At 38.2% G+C, this 11302-nt stretch overlaps 1 protein-coding gene and 2 long non-coding RNA genes across 5 annotated transcripts; all 3 read right to left on the bottom strand.

Annotated features, from left to right (window-relative positions):
- Positions 1-223: 223 nt before the first annotated feature.
- LOC119778336 lies at positions 224-716 on the bottom strand. The gene is made up of 2 exons (XR_005280048.1): positions 469-716; positions 224-394 (listed from the first exon to the last, which is right to left on the bottom strand). It is a non-coding gene; the product is annotated as an uncharacterized LOC119778336 (long non-coding RNA).
- Positions 717-1072: 356 nt separating this feature from the next.
- Positions 1073-3220, bottom strand: LOC119778333 (gastrula zinc finger protein XlCGF8.2DB-like). The gene is made up of 2 exons (XM_038277509.1): positions 3199-3220; positions 1073-3030 (listed from the first exon to the last, which is right to left on the bottom strand). Exons 1-2 carry the CDS (start codon positions 3212-3214, stop codon positions 2171-2173), a joined length of 876 nt encoding a protein of 291 aa, XP_038133437.1. The 5' UTR covers positions 3215-3220; the 3' UTR covers positions 1073-2170.
- A 67-nt stretch (positions 3221-3287) lies between these two features.
- LOC119778332 lies at positions 3288-11037 on the bottom strand. 3 transcript variants are annotated; one of them, XR_005280047.1, is made up of 2 exons: positions 10731-11037; positions 3288-3586 (listed from the first exon to the last, which is right to left on the bottom strand). It is a non-coding gene; the product is annotated as an uncharacterized LOC119778332 (long non-coding RNA). The 3 variants fall into 3 exon arrangements; XR_005280046.1 differs by lacking the exon at positions 10731-11037 and adding an exon at positions 4984-5466; XR_005280045.1 differs by lacking the exon at positions 10731-11037 and adding an exon at positions 3873-4001.
- Between the last annotated feature and the right edge of the window lie 265 nt (positions 11038-11302).

The following is an 11302-nucleotide window of genomic DNA, read 5'->3' as shown; positions in this document are numbered from 1 at the left end:
ACCTGCTCACGCTGTCAGGAAAAAGCTGCAGCGTGAGGATTCTTGCTATGAAGGTGAGTTTGAAGTTGCAGTGAGAGTTACATTATAAGTTTGTAATTGTAGAATAATAGAAATAAACAGGTAGTTATTTTTCAATTTTGTGTACAACTACACAAATTGTGTTGTACAAGTTGTTCATCAAAAACCTCTAACATTGTCACTTTTTCTATAAATGGTCCAGAACTATTGTTGCAAAATCAGATTTTTAATGTTCAGACTGTCATGAAAACATCAGGTACAGATTACATATTGGCAATAAAAAAAACAAAAATCAGATTAGGTTCCCTTCAGGCTGCATTGTGAACACAGCCATAGTTAGATCCTTCATTCCTCTAGTTGCTTGGTTGTAGCGGCTCTGGACACACACAGTTATAGCAACTGAAACACTTGTTTTATCAGGTGCCAAACCAACTGGGCCAGAATACGTACCTACATTATTTCCTGATCTAAGTTCTCCAACAAGCAAAGGAGGATTTATCCAATGGCCAGATTTGAACTCAGGCTCTAAAAAGCAAACAGATTAATGCTGACGGAGGAGCAACAGGAAAGACTGGAGAAGACAGAAGGTGAATGCCATTAAACTATTTATTTTACAGCTTTAGTTTGGCTGAAAATATCAGAGAAAACATGGAAAAAGATTGTAATTTAATGAAACAATATAAAGAAGCACATTTTTACAATCCATGAGGTTTTTATTGCTGCTCGTTCATCAATTTAGAAGTGATTACAATAATTAAAAACATCCACAGCAGAATATAATCCATAAAATCAGTTGTATAAAATAGGTGATAGTTACTTTCAATCATAGCAGGTAAATAGAACATCTACAGAATCAAGAACAAAACTATTAGAATTAGTTCAAAGGAAAATTATACTTTCAAAAAATCTTTAAAAAGCAGAAACTTCACACTTCTAGAGGAGAGTCAGATTTCTTTAATACATTATTAAGACAAAGGCTTTTTACCGAGTTAAAGCAGGTTCAAACTGATCAGTAAAAATAACAGCAACATCATCAATCTAGTTTATCTTTTTAAACAAACATGTTTCATCATTTTAGGACTTCAATTTACCTGAACTACAGACTCCAGCCTCTAAACTGAGTTCTTTGATGTCCCGTAGTTTAACCCCATAATCCCAGCACCCCCTTTCAAGGTGGCTGGAGCTACTTTGCAACATTAATTAGCTTGTAGCTGACTAACTCTGAGACTGACACACACTTCTATATGTCCCAAATCTTCATCTGAGACTCCTCTATAGATGATCTACTTCATTCTAATATCTATTGACCATAGCTCTAACACTGTGGCTAAAACAGTTGGAGTTTTGGTGGGCCTGGTTTCAACAACACACGTAGCAGGGCTGATTGATGCATTGCTAATGAAAGCCAACAAGACACTGAATTAGCTAAACTCTGATCATTTGCAGCTGATCTCTTAGAAAATCCTCCAAAAACAAAAGCAAAACTGAGCAAAGCTCATTAAATCTGTCTTAGCTTTGCTTTTATTTTCATCTGAGGATATTTTCATCTGAATAAAAGTCTGTTTCTGGAATATATCCAGCAGATAGCTTATCATTCAACTAAAATTTGAAGCAAAAACTAAAACTGGAGGGTTTTTTTTCTTAATAAATTCATTCAGAAAAAGATGTGCAACACCATGCCAACATTGCACAGTATGGGTCTGCCTTGATTTTATATTTACAATTTAAACTTATCAATTGCTTGTTCTATGGACAGCAGACTTGCTTCATCTGTAACTAATATGTTGTTGTTTCACTTTATCATGTTTTTTCCCCTCATTACAGAAAAAAATAAGAAATCATAAATTTCAACATTTTCTGGCCATTTAATTCTAATTTACTCAGGTCCAATATAATTAACTTTCAAATGTTCACTTCCAAATATTCACCCAGGACCTGAGTATTTACCAGATTTACTATATAACACCTTATTAGTTCTAGTTTCTATGTAAACAGAGTTGTTAATTAATCTCAAAACTTGCCTCAAAAAAGACATAAACCCGTGAGTTTCTCATGTAATGAGGTGAAGGAGTTTCTAGATGGACATTTTATCACCAGTCAAACATGGTAAACACCTCTACTGTTCATTCCTGTGGCATCCAACTGCAGTGACTTATTCAAAAGGCTTCACACCTGTGTGAATTCTCATGTGAGAAGTCAAACTACCCTTTTGAGTAAATTTATTGTTACAAATGGTACAGGAAAAAGGCTTCTCACCAGTGTGAGATCTGATGTGTGTATTAAGCTGTGATGTCGTAGTGAAGCTTTTTCCACAGGACAGACATTCAAAAGGCTTCTCACCTGTGTGAATTCTCATGTGTGTATCAAGATTAGATTTCTGAGTGAAGCTTTTTCCACAGGACAGACATTCAAAAGGCTTTTCACCTGTGTGAATTCTCATGTGTGTATCAAGATTAGATTTCTGAGTGAAGCTTTTTCCACAGGACAGACATTCAAAAGGCTTCTCACCTGTGTGAAATCTCATGTGTCTATCAAGATTAGATTTCTGAGTGAAGCTTTTTCCACAGGACAGACATTCAAAAGGCTTTTCACCTGTGTGAATTCTCATGTGTGTATCAAGATTAGATTTCTGAGTGAAGCTTTTTCCACAGGACAGACATTCAAAAGGCTTTTCACCTGTGTGAAATCTCATGTGTGTATCAAGATTAGATTTCTGAGTGAAGCTTTTTCCACAGGACAGACATTCAAAAGGCTTTTCACCTGTGTGAAATCTCATGTGTGTATCAAGATTAGATTTCTGAGTGAAGCTTTTTCCACAGGACAGACATTCAAAAGGCTTTTCACCTGTGTGAAATCTCATGTGTGTATCAAGATTAGATTTATGAGTGAAGCTTTTTCCACAGGACAGACATTCAAAAGGCTTTTCACCTGTGTGAAATCTCATGTGTGTATCAAGACTAGATTTATGAGTGAAGCTTTTTCCACAGGACAGACATTCAAAAGGCTTCTCACCTGTGTGAGATCTGATGTGTGTATCAAGATGTGATTTCTGAGTGAAGCTTTTTCCACAGGACAGACATTCAAAAGGCTTCTCACCTGTGTGAATTCTGATGTGTTTATTAAGTTCAGACTTAGAGGTGAAGCTTTTTCCACAGGACAGACATTCAAAAGGCTTCTCACCTGTGTGAATTCTCATGTGAGAAGTCAAGATTTTTTTGAGTAAAATTCTTGTTACAAATGGTACAGGAAAAAAACTTCTCACCTTTGTGAGTTCTCATGTGAACCATTAAATGCTTTTTTTTAAGAAAGTTTTCTCCACATGTCAAACATGGGAAAGGATTCTCTCTTGTATCTTTAATCGTCTGCTTAAGAACAAGCTGTTCTTTTTGCTCACTTATGGGGAGCTCCATGGTTTCCTCTTTTATACAGGGATGTTCTGGCTTTTGATGCTCTTCTTTTATCTGCGGATGTTCAGATTCCTCTTGGTCCAAACTGGATTTCCTCCCCTGTCCACAGAGCTGATGGTCAGAGAAATCCTCCTCTTTTCCAACATAATCCTGCAGGCGGTCTGGAAACACAAACACAGCAAAAAGGCGTTCTATTGGTGGTTTAATAAAGGACACCTCACATAAAAGCACCAAACTCTCTCCTTGAGGTTGAGGAGCCAGTGGATCCTATCAAGCAACCTGAATCTTCATTCATTTTGGCCTAAATGTATTTCCCCACAAACAATTATTAAGGAAAGTAAAGCATTTACATCCAACACCACAGTGACTGTCTGGAAAATGAGGAATCAATGAGACACCCTAAACTCAGCAGCGTTTTCTGTACACCTCTGCCTGGAAGAGACAGACCCCAGCTCAATGTGTCAGAGGTTGAGCAGATTTCCAAAAATATTCTAATGAAATTTCTCCACTGTTAGCTTGGAATAATCTAATCCAGGTTCAGGTGTCTGATTGTTGTAGTAGTTGTAGTTGTAGTTTTTAAATTAAATAAAAAGATTAAAGACACTTAAAGGGAAACTTCAGTTTTTTGTTTTGTTTTTACATTGGGCCCTTGATTTTACGTTATTACATCATGTTCTACTCATGTATATGAGTTTTGTCTCATTTGGAGCCGTTCTGAAGATATTCCTTTAGGTTATATCCAGGTAACGTCTTCCTATGGGCAATGACTTGAAGCACAAACTAAACTGTTCATAATTTATTATTTATGGTACGCCAGTATTCATAACATGTAGGCGAATCACTGTCTCCCAGACATCCACGGTTTTATTTTTTATATTTATAAAACAAAGCAGTGCGTGTATGACATCGTCTGCGCGCCGGACTGGAGTCGTAACAGGAAGCCCGGGCCCCAGGCGGCTACGCTCTACCCCTTCTATTCATTCGGCGAGCTAATCTGAATCATTCAATTCCATTTCGAGAGCAAGATCATCTGTGGTAGTAGCACTAGACATCTTCCAGGCATGTGAGTAAAACTAGCAGCAGTTAAGAGGACAGGATGAATGAACGGTAGCCGGTGACGTCATACACGCTGTTTTTAAAAAATATGAATATAAAAAATATAACCGCGGTTGTCTGGGGGAAAGTGATTCGCCTAGAACATGATGTGATAACGTAAAATCAAGGGCCCAATGTAAAAAAAACAAAGTTCCCCTTTAATATGCAAAAATGAAAGGTGTCACCTTTTTACCCTTGTGGAATGCTATCGTCCAACAACGATTTTGAGTCAATTGATCACATCACCTTTTGAGCTGCAATATGTTCATAGGAATTTAGTAGAATATAGATTTAGAGATTTTTTTTCTCAATATAGTTAGAGATTAACCTCTGAACCGTTACTTTAGAGCTGTGAAAGGATTTCAGTGAATTGTGAATTGAATTCTCCTCACATATAAAGCATTCAATGGTCAAACTAGATCTTATATCAGATCATTCTCTATGTTCCTAACAGAGCACTTACCTGTCAGTCTGCAGGTTTACTAGTGGTTCCTAGAACTTCTAAAAATAGAATGGGATACAAATCTTTTAGTTATCAGGCTTCTCTCCTGTGGAACCAACTACCAGTTTTAGCCTCGGAGGGAGACACCATGTCTGCTCTTAAGGCAATGCTTAAAACTTTCCTTTTTGATAAAGCTTATAGTTAGAGTGGCTCAGGTTATCCAGAGCTATCTCTATAGTTATGCTGCTATAGGCTTAGACTGCTGGAGGACATAGGGACCCCTTTTCAGATCACTACCAAGCCGTGCTATCGGCAGCCCTGCATCAGTTAACAGCTAGCTTGTTAACTATCTGGAGCAGAAACCTTTTCTGATGGTTTTAAAATATGCATTTCAATACACAATCCCATTTCTTCTAATACAACCACAGTTGATGCAAGCTGGAAATCTGCCACTATGCCGGAGAACTTTGAAGGAATAGTACACCCAAAACATGATTAGCCTTCCTTTTCTACTCACCCCCATGCTGAACAACACTCTGGAGTACTTTTTTGATATCTCAAATGCATCTGGAGATCTGGGAGGCTTCTTGCTGTCTGCTGACATTCAAATAATGGAGGTCTATGGTGCCCAAGGCAGAAAGGTCCATAAAAGTCCACAGAAAACGTGTCAATATTCCTCCATACTGCTTATCCAATGTATTCCAAGTGTCCTGAGTGGGTAGCATCCAGAATTTACTCGAAACGAAGTCATTTAGAATGTTTTTAGAGCATAAACAGTAGTGTATAGGGTTTCCTAAAAGCGGGTTCACGAGTCTACGGAAACCGCGGCAGACCAAACCAGATGAAAGTGCGCATTCAGCTCGGCAAAGAACTCATGCTCTTCCTCAACACTGAAGCCCTCAGACATTTTTCTTTCGTTGTTTCTTTCTTTGCACAGGTAAACAGCACATTTCTTCTTCTACGCTTGCATTATCGGCAGAGCAGACGCTGAATGCGCACTTTCATCTGGTTTGGTCTGCCGGCTTCCGTAGCGTCGTGAACGCGCAGGCGCACGTTTTCAGGAAATCCTATACACTACTGTTTATGCTCTAAAAACATTCTAAATGACTTCATTTCGAGTATATTCTGGATGCTACCCACTCAGGACACTTGGAATACATTGGACGAGAAGTATGGAGAAATATTGACACGTTTTTTGTGGACTTTTATGGACCTTTCTGTCTTGGGCACCATAGACCTCGATTATTTGAATATCAGCAGACAGCTGATATTCAAATATCAGTTTTGGGTGTACTATTCCTTTAAGCCCTGCAGTTTCTAACAACGGATAATTTTATTCCTTTTTTTCTCACTTGTAGTTATAACCTTTTCCATTTTGTGTTGAGCTGTCGCTTGCCAAACTGCAACCTGAGAGTAACTGTTGTCAGAAAATGTAGATCTCTCTTCTATTATATATTATTTTATCCTATTTACTCACTATAAAAGTTTTCACTCAGCCTGATTCAACTTCAAGGCCAGACAATTCTCTGCAGGATGGTGTTTGTAGACCAGACATAGTTTCTTCCCATACCAAACCAGAGTCTTTCTCATGGTTTATTCATAAAATTTTACTGTTTAACTAAAGTGTTGTAATTTGTTTTGACTCTGACAACTTTTCCATTGTTGTAAGTAAGGGGGAACGAACGCTGTCCAGATCAGAACAGAGCAGAATGCTGTGCCATAAGGGCTGTATGATGAACTGTTCTCTCTTTGCAAAGATATGAATAAATGTGCCAACTGAGTGAAATCCATCGATCTCCGTTTATTTAACTAGGATGAATAGTCAAATACTTATTTTCCCGCTACAATTGGGCGTTGTCAAAGCAGGATTCTCCTTTACTGATGTTTTCTGAGGACAGCGATTGTCAGAAGTGTCAGGTACCACCTGGAGGAAGCAGTCTTCCAGCCTCAATACCCCGTTTAGAAGATTAAGGGAGTGAGGACTTCTGGCATCGAGGTCCCTGGAGGTCAGCAGGAGGATCAAAAGAAAAAATCTTTTTGAGATGATGAGATGAATCTTTTGTCGGCACAGTTTAAAGTAAATTTTAAAAACTAAATTACAAAACAACAGATTGTTAACAGCTTTAAAGATTTAGAAATCAAATACTGGAAAATAAGCTCAAACAAACTAAAGTAATCAAATAAATAAATGTAAACTAGCAAAAAAACTAACTAAATTAAAGATTAATAATAATTTCAAAAGCATTAAAATGAGTATAAAACTAAAGAATATAAACAGAGGAGCCTGTTCAGTGACAGACTGCTGCTTCCCAAGTGCCGGACCAATAGACTTAAGAACTCTTTTGTCAATCTGTTTTTCACCATTTCTGGAAATAAGTATCTTACTCAGAAGTACGTAAGATGTATGCATTTGGTTAGATTGTATAGTTAGAGATTTTTTCTATGTATAAAGTTTAACTTGAGGATCAGACAACCTTAACGATTGCAGCATAAATCCTGTTATCCAGTTAATAATGAGTGCCTTTAAAGTGTACTTCTGATCCTCTTTTTTTCTAACTGAAATAAATCTATGTATAATTTGAAAAAAAAAAAAAAAAAAAAAAAAAAAAGAACTCTTTTGTCCCCCACGCCATCAGACTGTACAACGCCTCACTGGAGGCGACACGGGACGGGGAAGAGGGAAGGAGTAGCAACACTTGTATTTTTTAAATTTTTTTCTATCAAATGTGAACTCTATATTTATTTGTATTTTTATTTTGCTTAATTTTAATTTCATTTAACTTAATACTTTTTTGTTGCTTAATTTTAATTTAATTTAACTTAATATTTTTTTGCCCTGTAAGCTGCTGGTAACCTTAATTTCTGGAGGGAGTCTTCCCAAGGGATCGATAAAGTACTGTCTAAGTCTAAGACTAAGCCTAAAATAAAAGATAACTTTTCTTTTTGGGGAGCAGAAAATCAATTCGGGTTTTTTTTTTCCACCTGTGGAACAAAAGAGCCTCGCATAGGAACGTGAGGCTCTCTCTAAGCACTAAGAGGAAGGTTGTAGGTGCTACCAGAAGGCATTTAATTTTACTGCGATGTCGGTATCTTAGAGTAGGTTCCCCCCCAGTTATCCAGGTCGGCACCAGAGGATTGGTGTAAGGCAAGGTCCTAGGAAATTGTCAACTTCCCAAGGAGACATTTTTGATTAAATGCTAAGAAAATCAGGTTATTCTAATGTTGCAATACAAAAATGTTAAAGATAAGATAAAGAAATATGAGGATAAGTTAGAGGCGAAATTAAGAACTCATAGCTAAAAAAACTATCAAATTATTACAGAATGAAAGTAAGTAGGGCATAAAATAAGGTGAAATTAAAACTTGTAAAATTGAGGAATTAACCTAAAATTAAATTACAGAAAACAAAATTAAATTGAAAAAAGTTCAGAAAAGGGCAAAAATACGGTGATGAGAAAAGTACAGGTAAAAGCCAGTAAATTAGAATATTTTGAAAAACTTGATTTATTTCAGTAATTGCATTCAAAAGGTGTAACTTGTACATTACATTTATTCATTGCACACAGACTGATGCATTCAAATGTTTATTTCATTTAATTTTGATGATTTGAAGTGGCAACAAATGAAAATCCAAAATTCCGTGTGTCACAAAATTAGAATATTACTTAAGGCTAATACAAAAAAGGGATTTTTAGAAATGTTGGCCAACTGAAAAGTATAAAAATGAAAAATATGAGCATGTACAATCCTCAATACTTGGTTGGAGCTCCTTTTGCCTCAATTACTGCATTAATGCGGCGTGGCATGGAGTCGATGAGTTTCTGGCACTGCTCAGGTGTTATGAGAGCCCAGGTTGCTCTGATAGTGGCCTTCAACTCTTCTGCGTTTTTGGGTCTGGCATTCTGCATCTTCCTTTTCACAATACCCCACAGATTTTCTATGGGGCTAAGGTCAGGGGAGTTGGCTGGCCAATTTACAACAGAAATACCATGGTCCGTAAACCAGGCACGGGTAGATTTTGCGCTGTGTGCAGGCGCCAAGTCCTGCTGGAACCTGAAATCTCCATCTCCATAGAGCAGGTCAGCAGCAGGAAGCATGAAGTGCTCTAAAACTTGCTGGTAGACGGCTGCATTGACCCTGGATCTCAGGAAACAGAGTGGACCGACACCAGCAGATGACATGGCACCCCAAACCATCGCTGATGGTGGAAACTTTACACTAGACTTCAGGCAACGTGGATCCTGTGCCTCTCCTGTCTTCCTTCAGACTCTGGGACCTCCATTTCCAAAGGAAATGCAAAATTTGCTTTGGTCAGAAAACATGATTTTGGACCACTCAGCAGCAGTCCAGCTCTTTTTTTCCTTAGCCCAGTTGAGACGCTTTTCGCGCTGTTTCTTGGTCAACAGTGGCTTGACACGAGGTATGCAGCAGTTGAAACCCATGTCTTTCAAGCGTCTCTTGGTGGTGGATCTTGAAGCACTGACTCCAGCAGCTGTCCTCTCCTTGTGAATCTTCCCCACATTTTTGAATGTTTTTTTTCCCCACAATCTTGACTAGGGCGCGGTGATCCCTATCGCTTGTAGGGCTGGGTATTGCTCAAAAATTTTAGGTTCCGGTAACAATACCAATACCTTCACTTCGATACCGGTTCCTGAAAGATACTCTTTTCGATACCAGTTTTATAATATCAATTCGAAGAAAAAGAAAATTAAACAACATAAAAAAGTACAAATCTTGAGTTTTATTTTGAGCTCTGATTTTTCCATTTACATTTTTCCTCTTACATAAAAAAAAAAAATAAAAAAATCGCAGACGCGATTTTGCTGCTCCTGCTGCGTCCAGTTTGAAAGCAGCATGATTCACTCCGCTCTTTCTTTGCACTGCCCACGGGCTGCTGAGAGGAGGATGGTTGCGCCGGCTGCGGTCCGCTCTTCTTGCAGTCAAACACCGAGCAACTTTCTGCTCTTAAATTGTTTCCGTGCACGATGTATTGCGTTTCGCACTATTGGCATCAGTCTTAATAAAGTGAAGCCGCACTTTTGACCTGGGGGGCATTTTAAAGGGGTTTCACGACGCTCGCAACCAGTTCACAACAGCTACACATGAACCCTGGCTGTAGACGTGACCACCTGTGTATTTTTCCTGGATGATGCAATCATGTTAAGTGTTACAGCCAATCACCGAAACTTTGTACCGAAAGACGAGGCATGTTTCGATACCCTGTAGCATTTCGGTCGGTACCATAAAAGAACCGATGTTCTGTACCCAGCCCTAATCGCTTGTACACTTTGTCTGACCACAGTCTTTCCTTCCCTTTGCCTCTCTATTAATGTGTTTGGACACAGAGCTCTGAGAACAGCCAGCCTCTTCAGCAATAACCTTTTGTGTCTTTCCCTCCTTGTGCAATGTGTCGATGGTCGCCTTTAGGACAGCTGTCAAATCTGAAGTCTTCCTCATGTTTGTGTAGGCTTCAGAACTGGACTGAGAGACCATTTAAAGCCCTTTGCAGGTCTTTTGAGTTAATCAGTTGATTAGTTTGTGGCACCAGGTGTCTTCAAAATTTAACCCTTACACAATATTTTAATTTTGTGACACACAGAATTTTGGATTTTCATTTGTTGCCACTTCAAATCATCAAAATTAAATGAAATAAACATTTGAATGCATCAGTCTGTGTGCAATGAATAAATATAATGTACAAGTTACACCTTTTGAATGCAATTACTGAAATAAAGTTTTTCAAAATATTCGAATTTACTGGCTTTTACCTGTATGTGGTGAGAGGGAAAGGTGACTTAAAGTGGCTGAAGTATGAAGTGGGGCGACTGATGAAACGACGTTCCTTTCCTGAAAAAGGCTTCTTCTTTTTTATGGTAAAGATAGACAAATATGGAAAGACAAGACAAAAGGACTTTCATCTGTTCTGAACCCCTGACCCTAATAACTCACCTGAGCTGCAACTTGCTCCACAATGTGTGTGTGTGCAAGAACCATGAGGACAGACACACTGGGGAATTTGTTTTGTGGGGAAACAAGGAGGAGGTGCACCAAAATAAGGCTTTCCTTCTCTCCGGTGCTAAATTAATTTTTAATTAATTAAATATTTGTTTTTGTTATTACATATTCGGGGTAACAAAAAAATAAAGCAAATTGAACTAAGAACCAACAGAACATTATAGCATTTGTTTCTCTGCTTGCACGAAGGCGAATTCTACTTCGCTGGAAGTCAAGTGCGCCACCTACTGTCGCTCAGGGGTTGAAAGATGTAATGTTATTTTTGCAGTTGGAAAAAATCTAATTTGCTATAAGGCGCTCAGACAAATTTCAATCTGTTTGGGAA

This window comes from Cyprinodon tularosa, unplaced genomic scaffold (assembly GCF_016077235.1).
Source record: "Cyprinodon tularosa strain WSP-4 unplaced genomic scaffold, ASM1607723v1 ctg1319, whole genome shotgun sequence".
NCBI lineage: Eukaryota > Metazoa > Chordata > Actinopteri > Cyprinodontiformes > Cyprinodontidae > Cyprinodon > Cyprinodon tularosa.
Note: the sequence above shows the minus strand (reverse complement) of the source record. Positions and strands in the feature narration are given on the sequence as shown.